This window comes from Salvia miltiorrhiza, chromosome 7, assembly GCF_028751815.1.
Source record: "Salvia miltiorrhiza cultivar Shanhuang (shh) chromosome 7, IMPLAD_Smil_shh, whole genome shotgun sequence".
Lineage (NCBI taxonomy): Eukaryota > Viridiplantae > Streptophyta > Magnoliopsida > Lamiales > Lamiaceae > Salvia > Salvia miltiorrhiza.
The window spans coordinates 4,399,043-4,411,235 of NC_080393.1; the positions used below are offsets into that span (position 1 = coordinate 4,399,043).

At 37.3% G+C, this 12,193-nt stretch overlaps 2 protein-coding genes across 3 annotated transcripts; one reads left to right on the forward strand and one right to left on the reverse strand.

The window, feature by feature from the left end:
- Positions 1 to 908: 908 nt before the first annotated feature.
- On the forward strand, positions 909 to 5,924 carry LOC130991796 (uncharacterized). Of its 2 annotated transcripts, none has more exons than XM_057916200.1 (12): positions 909 to 1,209; positions 1,957 to 2,100; positions 2,211 to 2,326; positions 2,706 to 2,860; positions 3,085 to 3,173; positions 3,323 to 3,869; positions 4,081 to 4,185; positions 4,807 to 4,958; positions 5,038 to 5,117; positions 5,265 to 5,370; positions 5,529 to 5,603; positions 5,682 to 5,924. In XM_057916200.1, the coding sequence occupies exons 1-12, from the start codon at positions 1,120 to 1,122 to the stop codon at positions 5,823 to 5,825; spliced, it is 1,803 nt and encodes a 600-aa protein (XP_057772183.1). In that variant the 5' UTR covers positions 909 to 1,119; the 3' UTR covers positions 5,826 to 5,924. The 2 variants fall into 2 exon arrangements, with proteins under 2 accessions (XP_057772183.1, XP_057772182.1); XM_057916199.1 differs by having other exon boundaries at positions 918 to 1,209; positions 5,250 to 5,370.
- A 183-nt stretch (positions 5,925 to 6,107) lies between these two features.
- On the reverse strand, positions 6,108 to 8,044 carry LOC130991826 (extensin-2-like). The gene is made up of 3 exons (XM_057916235.1): positions 7,919 to 8,044; positions 7,741 to 7,825; positions 6,108 to 7,619 (listed from the first exon to the last, which is right to left on the reverse strand). Exons 1-3 carry the CDS (start codon positions 8,033 to 8,035, stop codon positions 6,271 to 6,273), a joined length of 1,551 nt encoding a protein of 516 aa, XP_057772218.1. The 5' UTR covers positions 8,036 to 8,044; the 3' UTR covers positions 6,108 to 6,270.
- Between the last annotated feature and the right edge of the window lie 4,149 nt (positions 8,045 to 12,193).

A 12,193-nucleotide genomic window follows, 5' to 3' on the forward strand; every position in this document is an offset into this window, starting at 1 on the left:
TGTGTCATTTCTCACTCTTACAAATTTTAAATTTTTATTTATTTTGTTTTATCACTCAATGTAGATGTCTTTCAAAAATATTTAGATCCAAAATTAAACATGTTTGACGAATTTTAACTAGTGATATGATTTTCCTCGTTGTGAAAGAACTATTAGGATCCCTATAAATAAAAATATCAAATTTTGTGCCCAAAAAATGCATATCATATTATGAAAAGTGAAATTACTTAAAATTACTTAACAAAATAAATTAATTCAGATTATATTAAACAGAGAGATTCAAGGTACGTATAATAAGGAATTGGAGATTGACCATCGTTTTGAGATTTACCGAAGTAAAAGGAATGACAACCAATTATTATGTAACATGGGACCTCATTTTTTTTATTTTTTTTAATCAAATCACTATTTGAAAATGGTCCATCACATTAAAGAAATTTATAGCTATATATCTATATTTATATAATTTATATAATATATATAAAAACAGAGTTACAACTTGCAACAATTATATTTTCCAGTCACATTTTCTATCTCATCTTTTTTTTTCAATAATTTTCTCTTTCTTCTCTTCTCTTTTTTCTATTTTGTTTATTTAAAAAATTGTAAAATTTAATTCACAAAAAATATTCATTAAATATAATGAAAAAAATTTAAAATGGTATAAAAATTATATATAAAAAATAAAATAAATAAATTATGATAATTTAAAGTTTTAAAATATTCTTTTTCTCTCTACTCTCTTTAATGCTTTTAAAAATATGAGTATATATATATATATATATATTCTCTGCTTTTAATGTAAACAAAGGCTTACCTTTTTTTCCCGCATGAAATTAAGGCCCACAATAAAAGCCCATTATGTCCTATCATTGGGCTTATCGGCCCATTAATAGCATCTAATCTAACACTACTTCAAAGTTTATTCACTCATACCAGCAAACGTTCTGCAGCTCACGCCGCCATCTCCACCACCGTCTGCGGCGGCGCATCATTCAACTTCTATTGCAGTATCTCATCTTACTAACACAAACCCACGAAGAAAACAGCTCGTTAATTTTCTTTTTCTTTTCTTCCGGCAACTTTTTTTCGGATTTTGAGACTTCTAGAAAAAGAAAAATGGGGTCGTCAAATATAAGAGATGTTTTAACTTCGTTTAGTCCGAATTTGGACTTGTTTGCCATCACTCTCGGTGATGGTCGAATAAAGGTGCGCAATCCTCTCCTGCTCCGCTCGATTTTTTATTGCGAAAAATGGTTGAAAAATGTACTCCTGTTTGCAGTGTTCCTTAGTTTGCTCGAGTTTTAGGTTATGATGTTTAGCTCAACACGCTTTTAGCTCAGATTAAAAACTTTGGTGGCCTCACTTTTTGAGCTTCTGCAGTGGAGTAATGCTTCTTATTGTTGAGTCGTTAAAGTTTCTAGTAATCGTTGTATCCATATTGGGGCACTAATCTAATCGTGCGCTATTCGGAGCTTTAGTGAAGCTTGTTAGCTAAATGAACCTAGTTTGAGCATGGTTTGGCTCGTTAGCGTGTGAACAAGTTCATTAAGTGATTTAGCTTGAAAACATAAAATTATTAACCAGAACAATTTGTATTTTACTATAATTAGTAATAATTGTCTTAGGTCTCTAACCTTTGTTGTAAAAAATAATGAATATATTGTGGATAAAATAATCTATTCGTAAGAGAAAGTAATTAATATTTGAAACATATATCTAAATGCTCGAGTAAGCTTGTGAGCCTCGAAGTGTTCGGTTAACAGAGCTCTCAAGTCTTAGCTCAATACTAAATGCGCCAAACTTAATAATGATAGTATTCGGCTCGATTGCACCCTATAATGATGATGCTTATACATAGTTCTACATGCATTCATTTGTTGGGAAAGTAGTTTGAAAGATAGGACATTATTAGGTTTGGATTTGGATAATGATTTAGTTTGGCAAACTCAACAGATATGGGACACCGGGAAGGGTCAGGTGCAGACTGAATTTGCTGATCTTGCTTCAACAGAGACGATGAGTGTGTTTGGGAACCAGGAGGGAGGGCATCTTTCTATGGATTATACATGTATGAAGTGGTTTTCTCTGGAGAAAAAGGTCTGGTTTTTAGCATATACTTGTTAGGATCACTTTTGTTGTATTGTTCTTTTTATCAAAGCATACTAGCTTGTATATAATATGGGACATTGTTGAACTTCTTTGTTCAGAAGAAAAGGAAGCTCGGGAGTTCCCTGTTGTTGTTGGGGACTGGCGGTGGGGATGTCCTCGCATTGGATGTTTCTGCTGGCCAGTTGAAATGGAGGGTTAACAATTGTCATCCAGGGTGAGTTTCAATGTGCGAGCTTCTTTAATCTTTGATATATTTGAGTTTCATGGGATACTAAATCTGGATAAATATGATATGAAATTGTTAATTTCGTCTTGGAATAAGATGGTTCGTCATTTGTGATTTTGTATCCACATATTGTTAATAGTGTGTTCACATTTAGCATTTGCACAACATGGCTGGAATTTTTTTTTTTTTGTATATCAATGAGGGTTGAAGTAGACAAATAAAGTAACGGTTGCAAAATAATAATTGAAATTACATCCTTCAGGGGACTTTTTGTCGTGCTTCTGTCTACAGCATCTGTGGATTGTGAAGCATAAATATATGTCTCTGTGCTAATCATTTATTTTCTCTTCTCTGTTATAATGTGTAGGGGTGTCAGTGCTATTTCATTTCCTGCACATGGCTCACACATCTACACAGCGGGTGCAGATGGAATGGTTTGTGAGATCGAAGCAATGTCAGGGAACTTGTTAAATAAGTTTAGCGCTGCTTCAAGGGCGATATCTTCTTTAGCTATCTCCCCAGGTACTTCCCAAATTCTTTATTTAGTATTGAAAAGTTTCAATGCTCGTAAACTGGTTTATAAGTGCCAAAAAAAAATGACTGATAAATCGCTGCATCTCAAACCCTGCAAGCTGGTTTACATTTTTCCTTTCTCTAAGGTTTTTGTAGTGTTCGTATTAGTTATTGTGAGAATTTTTTTATTCTCCCTACTTATTGATTCCTGGTTGGCCATTGCATTAAATCAGATGGGAGAATGGTAGCAACTGCGGCATCTCAGTTAAAGATTTTCAATTCCTCAAACCACAAGAAGTTGCACAAATTTTCTGGCCATCCTGTGAGTTAATTGTTTCATTTCTTTTCTTTATTTCCTACAAAAGCTATCTTTATTTAAATTATTGCGTCCTTACGAATTGCTATTTATACCTTTTACTTTCTCTGAGCCCTAAGTTTTATTGGTTATTTGTAATTTTCTATTTGTAATAGGGAGCTGTGAGATGCATGATTTTCTCAGAAGATGGTAAGTATGTGCTTTCTTCAGCTCAAGGAGAGCGGTATATTGCAGTTTGGGCAGTCGATGGTAGCAAAAAGAAATCTGTCTCCGTTGTCCTCGCGATGGACCACCCTGCTGTATTCTTGGATAGCAAGTTTATCAACACTGATGATGCGGATAATGCAAGTCTATGTGTTTTGGCTATATCGGAAATTGGTGTTTGCTATTTTTGGCATGGGAAGACTATTGATGAGCTGCAGAATTCTAAACCAACGAAGATATCCGTACCTTCTGATGATGAAGTTCTACAGAAACATAAGGGAGCAATTCCTCATGTATTTGCTGGAAAGCTACAAAATGTTTCTAAGTCTGCATCTGGTCATGTGTTCATTGCTTACGGTTTGCTTATGAAACCAACATTCGAAAAAGTTATGGTTCAGTCCGGGATGGATTTAAATTTAAGTGTTTCACAAGATGGTATCCTGTTACCAATCAGCAAATCCCAAAAATCTAGAAAAACATCGCACATCCATAGTGAAGGCAAGTCAGATGCTCTCTCTCTCTCTCTCTACATACACAATAGGATGCATCCTTGGTTGTTAAAAATCCTATAAGCATCACCTTTAGCTTGATTCAAATGTGCATCTGCTTGCTTGTTATGTTCAAACTTGGTGCTATTAAATGTTGTATCTATCTTATCCATAATGTGGTATTAACTTTTATATATTTGTGTGTGTGTGTGTATGAACAGTTACTGCTCTGGATCGCTCAAACATAGAGGGCGCATTGGGTCCCGTGCCTAAGATGCTTGATCTGGTTGATGGAAAAAGTGAAACTAAGCCAGTAGGAGACAAAGGTATGCATGGGAATTCCTCCCCTTCTCTTATTAGTAACATATATACTTCATATTATTTGTTCTTTGCTTCATAATAAACCTTGTCATTAGTTTGCAAAAGTTCTGTGTGTTCTCTACTCAAAAAGAAAATCTTCCATTGCAAATTATAATAGAATCAAGAAAATGAAATTAATAAAGTGGCTTCAGCAATTCGGCATTGTGTCATTGAGTCTATTGCGAGAGTCTGTACCATATACACAAGTTAGTGGACACACCCTCTATATGTATAATTAATTGATCATAATTAGTCGAATAATGTGGATCCATTGTCTGAAATCTTGTGCTATTTGTACATAGTACATTTATCTCTTTAACTAACTAATAATTTTCTTCGACTGGATTGCCCAATACTGGGCATTGGGATTACTAAACTCGAGTCTCTTGACAGTACAAGGGGCCTCATTTCTCACAAGGATTACATATTGATTATGAAGTTTTAAGAATAACCGACTGCTTCTCTTGTTTCAATTGTTGTAATCTTGCAATATATTATGTGCCATTGCATGATGCCTGTCTCTTCGTAAATAATTTGAGAGGAATGGATGCACAATGGCCATCTGACTGATGTTATGTATGGTGAAGAAAAAGATGAGTTAGACTCTGTCACACTGTGCATGGAGGATCAGCTGAGATCTTTAGGGATACTCGGCAGTACAGATGATACATTAAGCTTGAAATTGTTCTCTAAAAACTTGAAGGGCATCAATCTTGATGCAAGTACACCACAGAAAAAGGTATTCTTTACGACTATGTTTTATGCTTGTTTTTGTTCCCGGTATTGGGATAGTAATAAATTTGTCCCTGACTGTATAGATGAAGGCTACTGTTTCGTCCTTGGAACCTAATGATGCATTTGACTTTTTAAAGGGATTGGTTGATGTTTGGCAATCCAGGTATGATCTCTGAAAATCTGGGAACTAGGATGTGATGTTTGACAATCCAAGTATTTACATTTGGTTCCTGCACTTGCGAACTATTACCCAGACTGCATACATATTTCATGTTTCGTCTTCACCTTGATACAGCTATTCTTTTGCCAGATCACACAGCAGCCAGCATGTTCTCCCTTGGATATGTTGTATATTGGTCTATCACAGTGGTTACATCAAATCTAAGGAACCAAAATTTCTTGATTCCTTGTACAAGGTACCCTGATGAATATTCTCTCAAAATATCCAAGAACTTTTCGTCCCTCTCTCTCTCACACACACACCCGTCACACACATAGAGAATTAATAAAATAGGATTACTAAATATTGTCCTTTACTGGCTTATGGCTCACTTTATGCATATTTTGCCTTCAGCTTGCCAAAGCCAAAGCACCAGCAATGAACTCGTTACTCCAGTTATCTGGTCGTTTGCAACTTGTGTCAGCTCAGGTTAATATTTCAGATTCATTTAAACTGAATTTCCCTATGATGTTCTCTGTATGTTAATGAGCTTTGCATTGTCAACAGATTGACAAGGCTGTAAACAACAAGAGTCTTGTACGTGATGATGAGCAAGAGGATGAAAGTGATGAAGATGTTGATGAAGATGTTGATGAAGTTGTTTATGGAGTTGATGATGATTCTCAGACAGGCAGTGATAGTGATGATTAGACGTGTTTGTAATAGAAAGTGTAAGCACTCCACCTCAAATTTTGTCACCATTGTATTACGGAATTCGACCATTCATATTAAACAGTTTTGTTTTCTCAATATTGACAACGTTTCTGCTATAACAGCATTTTTTACTTGATTGAGAGAAACAAGTTCTTCAAATATAAGTGTATATTTGTTATACTGGTAGACATGATTTTCTGTTGTAGTAAGTAGATAAACTGGTTGCCATTTTGTGATGGTGATTCTCCGGTTTGATTGTGCCTTCTATCTCCTTACGTATTGGAATGAGAATTTGCTTGTTTATTACTTAAATGTTTGAAAATATAAAGACTAAAACATGGAAGGATAAATGTTTTTTACTCATACAAGCTCGGAACATATTTGCTCAAAATGTAGCAGTTTATCTATAAGAAAATTCTGGTGTTTTCTTGTTTTTGAGCTATTACACTATTCTGCATGCATTAGGGTTTTCCTCGCTGAACATTGATGTTAAATTCCCATTTCCATGGCTCCCACTGTAGTAATCCCGGTTATAGTTGTCGGGCATGCTGTAAGAAGAGTATCTAGGCGGTGACTCAGGATATGCATATTCAGTAACATATGGAGATGGCCTGTATATGTTGTGGCCATGTGTTGCGTAAACAGGTTGAGGTAGTTGAGACGGCTGAGATTGCTCACCCTCACATCTTAATCTCGGGCCACTGCTGTTGTCAGGTCTGGTATAAGTCGAGTAGCTTGGTGGTGGCCTGTATATGTTGTGACCATGTGTTGCATAAGCAGGTTGAGGTGGTTGAGACAGCTGAGATTGCTCATGCTCGCCTCTTAATCCTGGGCTACTGCAGTTGTCAGGTCTGGTATAAGTTGAGTTTGGTGGTGGCCTGTATATGTTGTGGCCTTGTGTTGCATAAACAGGTTGAGGTGGTTGAGACAGTTGAGATTGCTCGCCCTCGCCTCTTAATCCCGGGCCACTTCTGCTGTCAGGTCTGGTATAAGTTGAGTTTGGTGGTGGCCTGTACATGTTGTGGGCGTGTGTTGCATAAACAGGTTGAGGTGGTTGTGACGGATGAGATTGCTCGCCCTCACCTCTTAATCCCGGGCCATTGCTGTTGTCAGGTCTGGTATAAGTCGAGCATCTTGGTGGTGACCGGGGATATGCATATCCAGTTACATAAGGTGATGGCTTGTATGTGTTGTAGCTGTGTGTTGCATAAACGGGTTGTGGTGGCTCGCCTCTCAATTCTGGACCACTATAGTGGTCGGGTCTCGTGTCATACGAGTATCTGGGAGGTTGTGGCCGGAGATGTGCATAGTCGGTTAGATGTGGAGATGGTTTATATGTGTTGTAGCTCTGCACGTAAGCAGGTGGAGGTGGCTGATGCTGCTCGTCTCTGAACCCCGTTCCCCCATGGTACGCGTTCCACCGTCCACCGTACCCGTTGTCGGGCGGATGATGGTAAACTACATGAACTCCTTCGACATCGTTTGGTCTGGTAGGCTGATGAGGTTGTCTTGTTGCAGGTGGTGGATTCTCCGGCGGTGTTGGTGGTGGCGGTTCGTCCGGTGCCTCTGCTTCCGTCTGTGGTGGATTCGTGGGCCCCGGTGGCGTTTCTGGTGGTGGCACGTCTTCCTCAGGTGCGCCCTCACCTTCTGGTGGATCGGATTGCTCTGTATGTACGCAAATCACTGCACTTTTTCTCGTTTTTTGGATTGCTTTCACTAGTCTTTCCGGCTCAGCCCAGCCGGTAACGGTTAGCTTCTGCTCCGGAAAATCGACACAGATGTCGTGTATGCCTTTGAGATATAAGCAAACCGCATTAGAGAGGAGTCTGTCCGAGATCCGAGATTCATGAATCGAAATACATGATTTATTTAGTTTTCGGAGATATATATTTCTTCGAGTAAAATTGCTTACCGTTGATTCCCTGCAGGGCTTTCTTGATTTTCTGCACACAGCCATTGCAATCCATTCTGACCTTTATCTCTGTGACTTGAGGTTTCTGCATTTTTTGTTTGATAGAATGTTAGAATCCTACTTAATTCTTACATATACATATGTGTGTGTGTGTGTGTGTGTGTGTTTTAAGACATACCTCCATTTCAGGGACCATTAATGGAGAGAGAGAGAGAGAGAGAGAGAGGTGATGGTATGGGAATGGACACAGTGTTGAGGGAATGAGAATCAATATATGGCATGCATTTTCTTGCATGGAATTGGAATATTTTGAAAGTTTTTGAATTGTGGGACATGCAAGGAATCTCTACTTTCCACTGTGTGTTGTGTGTGTTTTTGGCTGTTTGATGATAATAACTGCAACACGAAATCTATTGCTCCATCTACTGTGTTTCTTTCCGTAGTTTAATAGGTAAATTAAGCAGCTTTCGGGAGTAGCCTAAGAATAAGTTTTACATTTAGAAATAGAATTTCTCCACTAATAAGTGTCCTATTTTAATAATTTTATAGAAAAATGAATTAAACTTCTTATGATACTTTTGTCCTCAATGCAAATTCGTTACTTGCTCGATCTTTATTCAATTATAAAGGATAATAGTAGTTAATTTACTCACTTCTTGATATTTGATTTTCTATGGATGGATGAAGTAAGAAAAAGTTGTTACTAGATGGTTTTGGCAAATAAAAGCATGAATTGTTTTGAATTTCTAATTTTTTGAAGTGTATCAAAGTAAATCACCATCTTTTCAATTTTTACAATTTCGTCCCCCTAATTATTTTCGGTCATCAAATTGTTGAGTTTAAATTTACATGGATTAGTTCGTCACGTATTCATGTTATGGCGTCATTTTCTATAAAATTAGGTGCAAATACAAGATACAGACTCCTTATAATTTGGAGAAAATTTTAATTGAAATTGTATGAAATGCCGTATTTAAGCCTAAAAAAACGACGCCGTCTTTATTAATTCACGAAGTTCCAATTCAACACTCTGGAGATTGAAAAAAAAAAAATATATATATATATATATATATATAGCCGATCATAATTGCAAAAATTAAAAAGATGATGATTTAATTGGTGATACTTTAAAAATCACATTAAAATTATAAATTCAAAATAATTCGTGATTTTATTTGTCACAATTCCTTACCAAAATAACAAAGTTGTTACCAACCCATTATGTGACGGTGTCACCAAAAATGTGTCATGTAATTAAAATTTAGGATAAATTGTGTACACGCACATAAAATAAGAATTCCCATGCAACAAGTTGATGTACTGATTTAACTTTTTTCTTCTTTTTTTCTATGTATTATTCATCGGTGGCAAATCGTTGTTATAAAGTTCTTGTATAAAGGTGGGTTCTTTCTAAAACTAGTTAACTTATGTAGGCTCTTTAAGTATTCGGCAGAAGGGAATTTGCTTTATTTTTGGAGATGCTCTTTTTGCGTAATTTAGGATATCAAAAACCGGCCTTGGAAAAATCTAATTACTGGGTGTCACAACTTGGACTAAATAATGTTTGGATAAAACTTCCTTAATGACTTGTATTTATTATGGTATTTAGAATAACATTTCTACTATTCACTAAATCTGAGTGCAACTGTGCAACATATTTAACATCTTTTTGTTTAAGGACATTCAAACTATATATATACATGTTACATGTATGTATGCATATGTATATATTCATTAAAATAATATTTAGAGGAACTAATATTGATTATTTTTTTTTTACCATAGCCCTAATACGTGACGTGCATATGTACATATATATCTTTATAAACTCAGTTCGACATGTATTGAAAGATTGTGCACTATAATAATGATAGCTCAATCAACTAATAATTATATTATTAATAATAATCAATTTATTTGAACTGCTGATCATGTTGCTCATGCACTTAATTGCTAATTTTTCGATAACAATTTTTGAAACAAATTTATGGATATAAGTTTTCCGAAAAGCTTTTGTAGCTTCTATTGTTTGAGGTAGAATTTCTTTTTTTTTTTTTCTTTTTTCTTTTTAAGTAGTATCTCATACTTAATCTTATTAACTTTGTCGTTTGTACATGTGATCAATACTCGTGCAAAAAATATTATCTTGTAGTAAAGAGTACTAATTGTCGATTACAATTTAAGAGTAGCTTTTGAGAGGAATTCACACACCACAGAACTTTCTTACAAAAGAGAATTTTTGAGTTTTTAATGTTAACGAATTCGTTGTTTGTTTGTATTTAATTTACTATTGGACGTTAAAGAGGAAATCGTGTTCATATTAGGGCATAAAGAAAGGTGGAGATTAAAGATTCTCTTATGATTAAGAAAGAAAACATTGATATTTGCTGCATGTTCGTTTTTTTCTTTATGAAATGGAATTTTTTTAGATTGAGAATATTCGTATTACTCTTGCATTTTGTTTTACACGTAAGTTAAAGATGTATTATATGGGTATAATACAACTCACAATGGTACAATAAAACAATATTACGTGATTCTTTCAGTAAATTAAAATTGAAAAGATAGAAGACTACATGAAATTTTATCTTGTAATGGAAGTTCAAATCAACGAAATTCTTGCCTTGAAACTAATCTTTGTGTTGGGTTTACTTGTAATACATGGAAAGAAATGGATAGATTATACACTAACACGTGTTGTCACAATGTCACCTTTGACTTTGAAGACAAGAAAAGTTGTTTAAAGGCTTAAAGCATCTAATATGAGCAAATGGATTAAAAATCTAGCCTTCATATCCAAATTGGGTAAACTCTTGTTCCATAAATATCCTTTTTTGTAATTAGCAATAGCAGATACTCCCCGTATCAATTTAATAGGCCACAAGACTTGAAAAAAATGATATGTTATAAAAAAAATATGGGTAATTGCCTGTAAATTCCTAACGTTTACACGGAATTGGTTTTTGCACCTTTTTTTATTTTTCTACTTTTAAATACCTAACCTTTCATTTTTGTCTCAAATTTGTCCGGTGACCGGTTTTTACTTACACCGACGCCGGAAATGCCACTGTGGCAGCCGGAATTGATGAGGTGGCAGCCGGAAATTAACATGGTGACACTTTTGTGACATATGGAAAAAAATTAAAAAGAAAAAGGAAAGGAAAATCCTCCCCCATCGTGTTTTCCCCCTTACGCCCACCCCAAACCCTAACTCCCCCTTCCCCCACCCGGCGCCGCTCCCTGCCACCTCCACCGCCGCCACCTCCCCTTCCCCCACCCTGTTGCCCGTCTGTTGAGGTTTGAGGGAGAGGCGATGGCGGCGGCTTCGCCGCTGCTGTCGCCGAAATTTCAGAGAGAGGAGGTCGACGAGATTTGGGGAGGGGGAGGAGAAGGCGGCCGACGGAGAGAGAGTTGTGCTGGTGTGGAGGGAGAGAGGCGGAGGCGGAGGTGCCTCTGTTGACTGTTGCCCGTCTGTTGAGGTTTGAGGGAGAGACGATGGCGGCGGCTTCGCCGCTGCTGTCGCCGAAATTTCAGAGGGAAGGTCGACGAGATTTGGGGAGGAGAAGACGGCCGACGGAGAGGGAGTTGTGCTGGTGTGGAGGGAGAGAGGCGGAGGTGCCTCTGTTGACCGTTGCCCGTCTGTTGAGGTTTGAGGGGGAGACGATGGCGGCGGCTTCGCCGCTGTTGTCGCCGAAATTTCAGAGGGGAGGTCGACGAGATTTGGGGAGGGGGAGGAGAAGGCGGCCGACGGAGAGGGAGTTGTGCTGGTGTGGAGGGAGAGAGGCGGAGGTGCCTCTGTTGACTGTTGCCCGTCTGTTGAGGTTTGAGGGGGAGGAGAATACCGGCGAGATCTGGGGAGGGGGAGGGGGCGGCTGGAGCGAGATCCAGTGGAGCGGGTGGTGGTCACGACCTGGGGTTTTTGGTCGTCTGCAAAGTCTACACCGGTGGAGTGATATCCGGCCGGTGTCGAGAGGCAGGGGGCGGTGAATGGCGGTGGCGACGGCGGCAGCGGGTGGGGGGAAGGGGGAAGAAGGGGGAGAGGTGAATTAGGTTGGGGAAGATGATGATTTGGAATTTTTTTGTTTTTTTTTTTAATTTTTTTATGTCACATGTAAAAAATATATTTAAGTGTCAATTCCGGCTGCCACATCATCAATTCCGGCTGCCACAGTGTCAATTCCGGCGCCGGCATGAGAAAAAACCGATCACCGGATAAATTCGAGACAAAAACGAAAGGTTAGGTATTTAAAAGTAGAAAAATAAAAAAAAAGGTGCAAAAACCAATTACGTGTAAACGTTAGGAATTTACAGGCAATTACCCCAAAAAAATATATATCGTTACAATTATCGACTAAAATGCCACGTAAGATTAATTGTTTCTGAAACTTTAATTCCGGCCAAATTCAAAAATATTAAAAATTATGTATTAATTGACAAAAAATTATTGTTGATT